Raw genomic sequence first — 12,991 nt, forward strand, 5'->3', positions numbered from 1 at the left:
GGTCTTTCATTAAGAGTTTTTGGATATTGTGTTAATAAATCTACACCGAAATGAAAAAAGAAAAGTGAAAAATCTTTATTGTAACAAGTTTACGAGTGTACGTGGAACGTCCTATTTGATAAATGACCACCTCGATCACTTTATCGGAATTTTCGAAGATTTCCCAATGTCATGAAATGAACGAGTTTGACGTGCATGTTTTGATATTTTTACGTACTAACCGAATCTTGTAGTCCCAAATTTACAGAAACTTCGACTGTAGATGAGAATTTGCACTCTGGAGCTCCAGAAATGAACACCCTGTATAGCAATAATATTCAGAGCATCTCATTTTAAAATGAAAAAGACATGATTTAGGAATATCACACTTTCTAGATGCATCCTTATAAGGTGTTTTTAGGTGCTATGTACCTTACTAGTGCCATCTCCCAAAGGGTAAATGATTACGAGGTTAGTTAAATTTAATACATGTTGCCCCGTGTAGAACTCATTAATAAAACGTTTATGAAAAAGCCACATGTCTAATAAATTACAAAACATCTGCAGAAATATGAAAATTGTCCAAAATTACAAACCCAAAAGCAAAAAGAAAAGTTTTAAGTCACAAAGGTTTGTAACTTTCTAATATCGCCAAACTAGAATATCGCGTGCCATAATGCAGCTTAACAACTGAGTTATCGTTATTACCTTAATTATTTTAAATCAGGACCTGCAATTTGTATCCGATATTTCAAAATCTCTTTTTATTAATGACACATTGATGTATCATTTTGGTACATTTATTACGCAAAACTTTATTTGAATTTTAAACTGTTCTACATATTCAGATTTTAATACCTTGTTCCCGAATTTGAACCCCATGGGGTATACACACTATATGTATAATAAACATACAGAAACTCTTAATCAAAGTCATTGTACAAGTTCGTCAAATCCTCTTCAAATTTGACGTGTTTCGTGTACATTACGTTCTAATTTTCCATTTTTTCCATTTTACGATTGCTCGTAACAAAACAATTTTCCCATCGAGCACCTTTTGTTATAAAATTCAAACGTAATAAAAATTTTATATCTGTATTTTAAAGTTATTTAGTTTTTAAACGCGACCTTGTTTTATTAAAAAACATATTTCTTGGCTCGTGAAAATCGCAGGTCTTTTTGAGCGTTTGCCAGCATGAACTACGAAAGTCCTATGTTTCCCAAGCCTTATATCTCACGATTTTGTGCTTGAGTTTTGACCCACTTTCTAACTTTTAGACGACAGAGATGAAAAAAATTGAAGCATAAATATCTTTAGTTTGTTAGATTCAACTTAGTGGAACATTGAGTAGAAATTATTATTGATTTACCACCAAAGTTGTTTTAGAGCTCCTATTAAAGATTCCCCCAATAAGGCCGTTAAAACTACATTTTTTCTTGGCTCATTAAATTTTCCTAATTAAAACTTCCAAATGATGGCTCATACATTTCCAGAGGGATTGCCAATTTAATTTCTTAATGGCCAAGCCGTTTGGTTTTTTGCTACGCCCACCTTGTTTTAGTATTAACGAGATTCAAAATAAATCGTATTTCCAATTAAAATTTCTAAATTTAAAGGAAAAGTAGAAAACGTGTTTTGTAAGCTTACTAGGATTTTAAACCTTTACTAGGACTTTAATCCTGTGACTTTTTACATGATGCTATGTAGGAAGGTCATTATTTTTAATGTATCTAATTTCTAGGTTAAATGTGTAATTTTAAGAAAATACGGAGTGATGGAGATATGATTTTTTAAATAAAACCCGGAACATAGTTGCAGACGGTAGCTGTCGAAAGAGATATGAGCAACATACTTTCGCAGAATTAAAGGCGGTCTCGCTCTACTCTAATAAATTACGAGTCACAAAGGAAAATATTTCCCTGCCAGGGAAAAACACAATGCCGCAGCTTTTGTGCGACATATTTGTCAGGTGCACTCTTTCATGAAAATATTGAGCTCTCTGTCCAATTAGGGCGCAAGAAATGTGTGCCTGATGCTTTCTGGCTCGCTTAATTTGCCCTTTGACTGGGAGCTATAGCTATTTTCCTAGAAAAAGGCTTTTCTGCTCTACCTCAGTAATTTATCGGTTTCACCCCAATAAACCTTCGAAAAAGAACAATTTTCTCATTCCGGTCTCCGTTTCAGTTCCGCCTAGAATACATTACGTAACATCGGGCGGACGTGTTGAAGTGAAAAAGGGATCCACCGTGCGTCTCGAATGCAAATCATCAGGAAATCCTGTTCCGAAGGTCACGTGGTCCCGAAAAAACAACATTCTCCCGGGAGGGGAGCAGAGCGTCACTACGTCCGTTCTCACATTTGACAAGGTCGATCGACATCATGCCGGAACCTATGAATGTCTGGCCAGCAATGGAGTGGGAGAAGATGTTACCGAACAAATTATGCTGCATGTTTTATGTAAGTAATTTTATTCAATTTATCGGGGCAGTTGACCGACGTTCAGCTGGCGGCAGCAGGTTGTAGCGCTCGATTGGTTAGCGCCTGATGCCTTGACCTGCGATCGTCAGCAAGTTGGTCATAGACTGTTGATTTTCTAGGTTTTAAGTAAGTTATTCGATGCGGACATTTACGGGAAGTGTTCAACTTTCTGATTAAATACTCGGCACATATATCATGTTACACTTCAAGCAAGAATAGTTAGGAAAGAGCATTTTAAGGTGGCTTGCTCTTAAAAATACGTTCTATATCTTTTCATTTCTAAATTACAGTTTCAATAAAATAACAATTTAATTTTTTCTATTCTCTAACAAGCATAAAGTGTAAATAATTGTATAAGTTAAAGAGGGTTTAAAATTTATAAGCATTGATTTGCCAGTTCAAACTGCTATAGAACTGAATTTAAGTCTAATATACCTACTTACCGACGGATTTATAGGATGATGCGAAATCACTAGACACAAAATTAAAAATAAAGGATTTAGAAACTAACAACACCCATCATGGGGTAAAAGTTGAAATTCATTAAATTTTGTCCTACAATGCATCCATCGTACAACCTTGACGAATGATGGATGTACGGGACAGAAAGTTTCACCGAAAAATTCTAACAGTTGATAATTAAAAGTAAACTAACAGTAAGCTGGTGAACCGTAAAAGCAAAGCGTTGATTAAGCCATTTGATATTTATCATTAAACATTTGTCTGACAAGAGATCACAGTCGAACTTATCTAAGACATACTTTTGATATTTAATGCTTAATTTTTCATTTATTTTCTAAAATCTCTCTCAAAAATAGAGAAGTTACGATACGATATTTCTCATTAAAAGTTAGTCCGGATTAGTTCACAGACGGTCATTTCCCAGATTAACTTTGTCGAACATCATGAATACCCTTCATTACATTGGGATTAGGGTCAAATTATTAATATCTTGTCAACTTTAACTGCAATCTATTTTCCATAGAAATGTTGAAATAGAGCCTGGGTATTTGGGAGAATCTTGATTTTCTGTGGGAAATAACGTGTAATAAAATATTCACATTTTGGCCCTTGCAGCCGATTCTTCGTTGTCCAACTAAAACTGAATGTGAAGCAAGTTATGGGCAAAAATAACTCTGAGCTGAAGCATTTCTGTCAATTACGAAAAGGTTTCAGATAGTTACCTTTACTTCTACTGTTGATTAAGTATTCACTTCAGTTTGAGACATATTTTATGTCTCAATTAATTCAAGTTAGCCTGAACTAAAATAAAAGGCAAAATATATCATTAGTTTAAAAAATTATCTTTCTAGAACAACGAAATTAGTGCAAAAGAGATTTTCTACCAAGTTAAACATATCAAGAAACTATCTCATAGAGTTTAGGTTAATTCAGGTTCAGCAAGCACCTCCCAAATCAGTATGGATAAGTTATGTTACTTATTAAACAAGCTACTTATTTCCCCTCACAGTATGAGGTTCATGATTCATCGAAGATCCTAACCATTTTTAAAGCGTCTTGCTCAGGGTTGGTAAGATTACAATCTCAAGAATTTCCTTCACGGTTTAGATTTTCCATGAAGCGATTTAGGATTAATCAAAGATGCGAACTAAAGTAATTTATTGATTCCAATATGATGATCCGTTTGGAACTGAACTCTAACCCCTATTTTCTACCAAGATCAATTCATTTTTAAAGTAAGAAGAAGTCAGCTTCAAACTTTTAAGATGTGTCGAGGTCGAGGTTTAGGAAGAACATTTGTAAATCTATGGCTCAAATGCACTTCAAGCTAAGTTTTGCAAAGATTACTTAAGGTAGGATGAACCTTTGCGGAGTGAGAATGTAGTTCGTTGTCGATGTTGAAACAGTTAAGGAGTTGTTTGGCGATTTGGTGGAAATCGATGAGATCTTTGCCGTAGCCGGAACTAGCAGTAATTCACTCTTAATTGATTCTTGTTTACTTCATCATCGATTGTGTGGACACAAAGCGGCGTAAGTTTTTGAGCCTCTTTGAAGGGATTTTCGAACTTTTTTCATGCTGTTGTTCTTTCGAAGAGCATCCAAAGCCATATAATTTACTGGAGTCCTTTCCCAGATAATTGATTTCTATAGGATATTATTGGGATTGTCGAGTGATTATCCTTCAAAAATAAAAGTGTTAGAACACTTTGCTGTTAGCACATTTGCCCAGAATTACCTTTTGGCCCCGAGTTTCAAGTGTCACCTGGTGTATATTCAGAAGCTTCCATGAGAGGAAACTATGATCTTATCACACTCAAGGTTCAGTGAAATTATTAACTTAAGGGCGTTTTTCTAAATTTGTTGTTGTAATAAATTTACATACCATAAAGATTCTAGAACCATTACCAACAGACTAAGGAGTCTCTCCGATAGCTTGGTGTTCCAATATGCAATTTCCTTTTGGCAATTCGCTTCGACCCACATTATGCTAACGACTCAACTCTTCCGTGCCAAAAAATATTTACCCACGCGTTAACCAAACCACATAGCTTAAATATTACCACAATAATTGAGTATAATACCTGAAAGGTAACATAGATTTTTATCTAACTAATCCTAGACACGCGAAGCCGCAAAACAAGAATGCCGCTCGAGCTTTTGTCTGTAAATTTCCTTTTTACAAATTCGCATGATGTCTTGCAATTTAGAAGTTCGAATCATTGTCGTCGGAGTAATCTCGAGTGGATTATTTGATACGATTAACCATCCGGTTGGCCAGTTAAAGTTCAACTATTATTGCTGTGAAGCCGGGCTAAAAATAAACCACGCCAGAGGAAAAGGTTAACAGAATTAGCTCGAGATTAAATGGCAATCTCGCAATTTTCTGCTAACAGCTTTTTCGCGCTCACGAGCGAAATTTCGATTAAGCTCTGGAACAACTAATTTTATAACTTTAACATCACTCATCCTGGTCCCTATGGCATCACCCATCGGAAACTTATTATCTAGGCACTATATTTTCTAACGTTATTACAGCTGCAAACGAATTATGATTAGATGTAATGTATGAACGAGGTTCCCGCTCATTTTATGAAAATTAATTGGAAATTAAAAATTAAGTTCCTTCTAACATCAACAACGTCCTTAAAATGTTATGAAGGTATAGAAATAAAATTTTTCAATCTAAAAATGCTTTGCTTTTGAATGGAAGATTAATTCCATCTGTCTCACAAAACATTACGGGTCTTCAAACTAACCTAAAAAGATGTTATTCAGATTTTACAAACCAACCTTAAGTGAAAATCATCTTTCATGAACTGCCCTGATTGATTTTCTCAAGAGCTCTAACTTATCTGAACTTCTAAGCATAGGGCAAAAATTGACAGGATTTGCCTACTCTAAAGTTCCTGTTCCATAGTTCAAGTTTGGAACTTTTAACATTTACGCAGAAGAAGGTATAATGAATACGATATTAGCAGTCAAATTAAAAAATGGAAATTAGAAAATAAATTTATTTTGTGGTTATTGTATCAATTGCAATTGATTATTATAGGTAGATAGATAATAAAATTGAGAATAAACAGTCCGAAAATTAAGAAAATTATTCAAGAAATTAAGCAAAAAATAAGATTTAAATTTGAGTCAATATATGGAAGAAATTCTCGTTGTATACATTATTCGTTATTCGACGACACCATGTGTCACTGGCCGAGTATCCTCGATCATATTGAATCATACTGAAGCTGAACTAACCATATTTTATGATTTATATTATTATTATTTAATAATATTTAATTTAGCCCTATCGTTGTTCCCTCTACTTCTAGTATTGTTATGCTCTGATAGTTTCTGATACTTAGTTGTGGTGCCTTGCCATTTCATTTGCAGCCACAGGATAATTTGCTTTCATTTTTAATTAACTCAAATAAATTTCTCTTGTTTTGTTTTCCAGTTACTGATACTCAACCGCAGCTACCAAATGCGGTGGGTTGAAACTTGATAATGTTACGTAGAATTCGTGTTTAAACTGAATGGAATTGAGATTTTTTAAAATAAGCTTTGGAAAATTATGGAGAAATTTGCTGTTGTGATTATTTTTGTGAGCAGTTACATAAAATTTTGAAAATGGTTTCTTCCAAGACATTTCGAATTCCCTAGGTTATCGGAAGAGACTTTATATAAAGTTAGCGGAACTTAATCAGAGCTCTAACCTATCTTGGATCAAGCCGCGTGGATATTGTGGGGAATTTAGAATCAAGTTTATAATTGAGCGAATTTGCAAGATTTTATGTTAACTCAGACCGACAAGGAATAAAATTGGATAGAATTTTAACAACCTCAAGTTACTACGGAACTCTCCTGAAATTCTACTGCGGCTGAGCTTTATTGGCCATCTATTTTCGTTCCGTATTAATTGACATTTATTCGAAACTTGCACCAACTTGAACTGACTAGACGCATATTCTCCGATAATGACATCGAAATAACGTTAACAATAATTTATAAACACCACGATTAACGACTGTGACAAGCAATTTGCTGATGTCCCCAATAATTTCCTTTGGTCGAGAATTTTGGCGACTGCATACTGTATAATTCTTTACTCGGAGCAATTATTGTTGGAAACGGGGTAGAAAATTCAATTAGCAAATAACTATTAACAGTTTTACCGAATTTCCGATATGCGAATCCACTAAAAGCGTTTGATTTATCGCCTTAAAAACACAGATAATGCCCCGTAATTATTATTGCTGTGAAGTACAATTTAATTCGAATTTAATTAAACGATTTATGTGTTCGGTGAAATGTTTTTACATTAATTTTCAGCGACTGTCCGCTCTGCATATTTAGCTTTGTTTCGAATGAGTTACGTTCGTGCTGAAAATATTTCCAGCGGTGAAAGGGTTTGTGGCCTACTGACTGTCAGCAGCTCTCTGAGGGACTAATACATAATGTAGGTTTAAGAATGGATTTTACAAGACAGGGGTTTAAAATATAAAATGACAGGATAGCTCAGAAAGTAAAATTTTCGTGATTTGGATGTGCCCGCAGGGGCGACAGATTCTTCTACTGTGACATGACGAAGGTTCTTAAAGGTTTACGTATTCTCGACCTTTACATGCGATGACGGCTGTCATAATCTTACTAATGTGTCACGCCTCGAAAGCAAAGGCATGTTAGTTGTTCTCGACAATATAAATAAGAAACTTGACGAAAATCATTTTTGAAAAAAATTTGAGATGAGTTAACTAATGCGGTTCACATCATTTTGTCTCTATTCGGTGTGCCCTGTCACGCACTACCGACTTTCCACTTGACATAATGTCCACCCTTTCCCGTGTTGGGACACGATTTGTTACTGTTTGTACACACCCCAGAGAATATCACGTACCGTAAATTAACTTCTCTTTGTATTACAGAGACGCGTTGGTATTGGATCTCACCACAAGTAAAATGTTTTCGTTAGAATAATACAAATAGTTTTGTTCAAAATAATATGGCATAAACTGGAAGTTCGCATAATTCATTTTGGCTTCTAGTAAAATTAAGATTAACATTTTCAGAGCAATTCCCTAATGGTTCCGATAATATGTAACCCAGAGCGATGCAGGATGAGAGTTCTTTTCCCTTTCAACCAAACGTACCTCTTCTAATAATTGGATTAGCAAATTGCGATTTATACCGCTCTTCCAAATCTCCTTTAGGAATTGCAGAGCATCCTTCGTTAGGCTAAAACTAAGATGCCAGAGGCACCAATATTCGTAAAACAGCCAGTTCGAGCTTAACTAACATCGGAGGCGCATAATAAGCGCAAAATATCGCTTTAGTCGAGCAATCCCGCGAAACCGTAAAATTTCCACAACCTGGATTGAGCAACTAAACACAAGGGGCCACTGTCTACTAACTTTGGATATTGTTTGAAGTAAAGCGGCCGCCAGAATCTGTTTATATTTTCAGTCTTGCACTATGTTCGCTTGTTCTGAATTGTTTTTCATTTAGACGAAATAACACCGTGGCGTGTAATATGCATTAAAATAAAGCGGACTTTGTTGTTTCGTATATGTTCTGTTTATCTGGAACTGCATCTCGTGTCGACGCGCCCACTTTCTGGAAGACAAGTTAGTTTTGATTAAGTTTGAACGCCATTACATGTTTTGTAAAGTCGGATAAGATCAACGACCCTTCAATAGGGTCGCACACGGTGTTCCACGATAAGAGAAAGATACTTTCGGAGATGTCATCGAAAAGGCTCCGATTTTCAACGGCTTATGAAATATTTAGTGTTAATTTTTTCCTTAATTTTTTTCACCATGTGAAAAAGTATAAAATTAGACAGCACTTACATTGTATTTTGATGGTACCTGATAATTAAACTAAAAGCGTTTAAAATCACGAATAATTTTCTCCCATAGCTTGTCACTCATATTTCTCTCAGATGTATCTCAGTAAGTTACAAGCGAACAACTCAGTAAAATACAGGAAAAATATTTCCAAACTATTGCATTTTAGAGTAGAAGAGAGCCACGTAATATTTTTTTGGAGTAAAGACAACTGTTATTTAATCTTATAGATATATGAAGTACAAGAAAATGAATCATATTTCGAGCAAAAATCTAGTCTTATATGGCATATAGTGTTCAATTGTATTTTAATGGCGCGTAATAAAAGGCTTTCTTTGAAAAAAGTGTTTAACAATGTTTACCATTGAAAACTATGCTGATATGATCTTTATAGCTTTACCAACGATAATGTGTTTGAAGTTGTTAAAGAATATGAATGTAGTTTTCCAGAATAGCACCTTTCCAACAACCGAACATTTATCAGAGTTTTCCTCAGCGAGGCGTTGGTGTTCGAGACGTTATTGAAAATGAAAATCTTCAGGAAAACATTATAAAAAAATTCGAAGAAGATCTTACAAAAGAAACACGTGGAGTAGCAAAGAGACTTAGCGTTTCTCATTTAGTTCTCAATTTTATATGTAAAATATACAGTGTTTCGTTAAAAAAAATGGTGGTGGGAATTTTTCGATTTCCCATGATTATAGAGATTTTACTTTTATGACAGTCTCAAAAGATAATATAGACAAAACTAATTACTACATGTGAAGGCCCTGTATAGTCTGACTATTATAATTGTAATGAAATACAATTATATCCTCTGACATAAAAACGGTAACATCCCGTGAAACTGGTTTGACTTAAATAATTTTTAGCGTGCATGTTTCTTATAGTAACATAAGTATATCGTTAAAAAATTAAACAAATTCGATGGTTAAAACAAAAAAAACCTTAACGTCTTCCTTCTGCGTTATCTTATGCACTCCTGGACGTATCTAGGCTTCGATTCAATGAAATAATCGATGCCCTCATGAGGAATCTCATTACAGGCTATCTGTATGATATTATAGACCACCGCTAGGGTTTGTAAAGGATCAGGTAAATTTTGTAACCTTCTACCCATAATATCCCAGATATGTTTGAATGATGATAGATCTGGAGATCGGGGTGGTCAGCGGGGTGAAACTGATTTCATTTTGTTGAAAGAAATCTATGGTAAACCGAATCAGTTGTAGTCTGGCATTATCTTGTTGGGGAACACACTTCCAAATACCAAGAGCAGTTTTACTACAAAAGGAGAAAAAAGGTTTTGACCACACACACTACGACGCACGACACTAAATGACAATTACACGACACCCACGTTAGGTCACGAAATGTCCGCTACACTAGTGACGTATGTCGCAAGTCTTTGAAACAAAAGAACACCCGATTGTCCCGATTAATAGTTCCGGATTACGAACATCTTGTTACGATCATTTATCGAAACGATATCGGTACGAAAACATACAAAAAACTTCACAATCTGCCTTTTTCAAAGATACGAGTCATAGACTGAACGATAACGATGATACAATGGCTGTAAACTTAAAAAACTTTACAGCTGATTTTAGCAAGATAACTATACGCAAAACGACATAATACACAGTCTGTCCAATATAAAGATATACCAGATGAAGATTTTACAGAAATCATAAAAAAAAGTGCAAATTCAATATTCATTTAATTGACATTTTAATAAGACAATAACTGAAGTTTTCAGATTATAGAGAATGAGGAGTCGAAGTCATAATAATTGAATTTTTGATAAACTTTGTGGAATCAGTACTCTGAAAAGTTGTATATTCGAATGTTATTCACAATAAATTTACACTGTCTGAAGAATTCCACTTGTGATAGCACATTCACAAAATCAAATTTTATAAATTACATGCATAGCAAGCGTATCAGACCAAATTAAACTTTTACGAAATATATATTTAGAAAGTAGCATCACTCAGTACAATAATAATGAAATTGAGAATAGTAATTAAGATGTGGTTAGTATAGTGTGACAAGGTCAAAAATATTTTATAGCTCTAAGGGCCAATTTACTAATGTGCTGTCAACTTGAACTGCATCCTCATTTATACAGAAACGTTCAAATAGGTTGGTTTCTACAGAAATTAGCTCGACGCTAAAGTTAACAGTGCATTAATAATAATTTGCCCCTTCGGGCAGATGTCCTCGAAACCTATAAAACAATCGAACTAACAACTTCCCTTGTAGAGTAGAGATTTAACTTTGTAGTACAAATTATACGTAACATGGTTAGGTGAGATGCGAAATAATTTAAAGGAAAAGTTTTGGGCGAAAGTTCATTTGGATTCAATTATTTTAACCTGCTTAGACCCAGTGGTAGCAGTAAATTCGAACAAGATCCGCCTATTTTGTCTTTGATTCTCTCTAAAATTTGTAGATTTATTGTTTGGGCGTTACTTATCGTCAGAGCGGGCTTTAGCTCAATTACTAACCAATATGTCACATATTTCATCGCTAATTTAGCACAGTCCATACCGAACGCATAAATTTCACTAATACCGCAAAATAATTTAATGCCTATAGATGGCGTTGATGAACGGCCCTACTGCCCGTTTATTTCTAAAACTCCCTATATTCCTGGTTTTTCCGCTGCAAGGCATCGAACCGAAGAATAACAAACTGAAAACAACGGCAAAGCATGATCGGATAATCCGTCATTGGAATTGTTTATAGACCGCGAGATACGTTTAAATCGCGAAAACTAGATTTGTTGAATTAATTCCATGTTACACTTCCGCTAGTGGCGTGGTTATTGTTTATTGTTCTAATTGGTGTCCCTGCTAATTGCTTTCGAATCAATGCCAACTAGAAATATTACAATTTGTTTGGGGGATTAAATAATGCTCGAATGGGGTTTTCGGATAATATGATGAAATAATTTCTATTGCCTGACAATTTCGATTAAGCAGCTCTCTGCGCCATTTTGCGTGCTCTGAATGTTTCGTCATATGAACGTCATTTTATTCAAAATACCGTCATACATACAGTGGATTTGTGCGGTGACCTGTGCTGATAGAAAGCCTATATCATGGTAAGCAGTTCAGTGAACCTCAAATACCTGTCAATAACAATCGGAATTCGGAAGATAAGCTCGATTCGAAAATTCTTCGCCCTCATTAAACTACTAAGCACATTTTGTTATCCGCAGCAATAACAATAACATCATACAGTGTTACCCAAATTTTGCTTACCTGTATGGACATTTTGGGAACTCTGAGAGATGGAAAAATGGTTAAATAGTAAAAGTTATAGACAAAACATGGTAACTTGATGACGATGTGCAATGTCTCACCCTTGACAGTTATCTCATAGTTTCTCTAAATGTGTTATCCTTGAGGTAGATTTCCACTCCGGAATTCCGTAAGAGATTTCTATCTATGCAAAATACTATCTGGTTCCGAAAATATTTGCTAAAATAGTCAGAAATTACGTTAGATCTTGTCACGCTACGTTACTTACGGCTTTACAATTTATTTCGTGGCAAATTCAGCTGCCCGCACCAGGACGAACTTAGTATAGCAATATAGACATCTTTTTTGGACTGTTTTTGTTTTATTATGACGTATGATTGTATGGTAATCAGCCGGAGATTGTTTTTCTATCATATTATTGCACTGAGTGCGGATACTCCAATTCACCATCAGTTTCATTCTTATCATGCTAAAGGAACAAGGCTACATCTTTTTTAAGAAATTACTCTTTATTAACGTCTCAAGTTCGTTGATTAAGTTGTATGGCAGCTATACCGTCCTTTTTCTCCCTCTTTTATTAACATTTTACGATTCATATCTCCAACCGACTCGCCTTCATACAGTTTTGCAATAAATTGAAAGACATTGTCATGGCGAAAAAACCGGATAAAAATTGTAGGGGAATACTGCGAAAATCAGATTAGGACATGAATGATGAAATACATCTGTGTCTCACGACCTACTGATTAACAAGTTAACCTACGATGATTACCAGCAAATTGAAAGGGAGTGCTGAAGAACGACACAACTTTTCCATAGATTCCAGACCTGAATCAAAAGGGAAACGTGTTGTTACACTTATCTTTTCATTCAAAATCTTTTTCCTGGAGCACCGTTTTTGTATATTTCAAAAACTTTTATCCTCATCGGGATGTAAAAGTTCAATTTCAGGATTAACGATC

At 34.9% G+C, this 12,991-nt stretch overlaps 1 protein-coding gene across 2 annotated transcripts in view; it reads left to right on the forward strand.

Annotated features, from left to right (window-relative positions):
• Window positions 1-12,991, forward strand: part of LOC136415120 (limbic system-associated membrane protein-like) — a 76,307-nt gene that overhangs the window by 45,215 nt on the left and 18,101 nt on the right. For both annotated transcript variants that reach the window (XM_066399544.1, XM_066399545.1), the window contains exon 5: window positions 2,165-2,437. In XM_066399544.1, the coding sequence (XP_066255641.1) occupies window positions 2,165-2,437 (273 nt within the window). The remainder of the gene's footprint in view (window positions 1-2,164; window positions 2,438-12,991) is intronic.

Source organism: Euwallacea similis, chromosome 19, assembly GCF_039881205.1.
Source record: "Euwallacea similis isolate ESF13 chromosome 19, ESF131.1, whole genome shotgun sequence".
NCBI lineage: Eukaryota > Metazoa > Arthropoda > Insecta > Coleoptera > Curculionidae > Euwallacea > Euwallacea similis.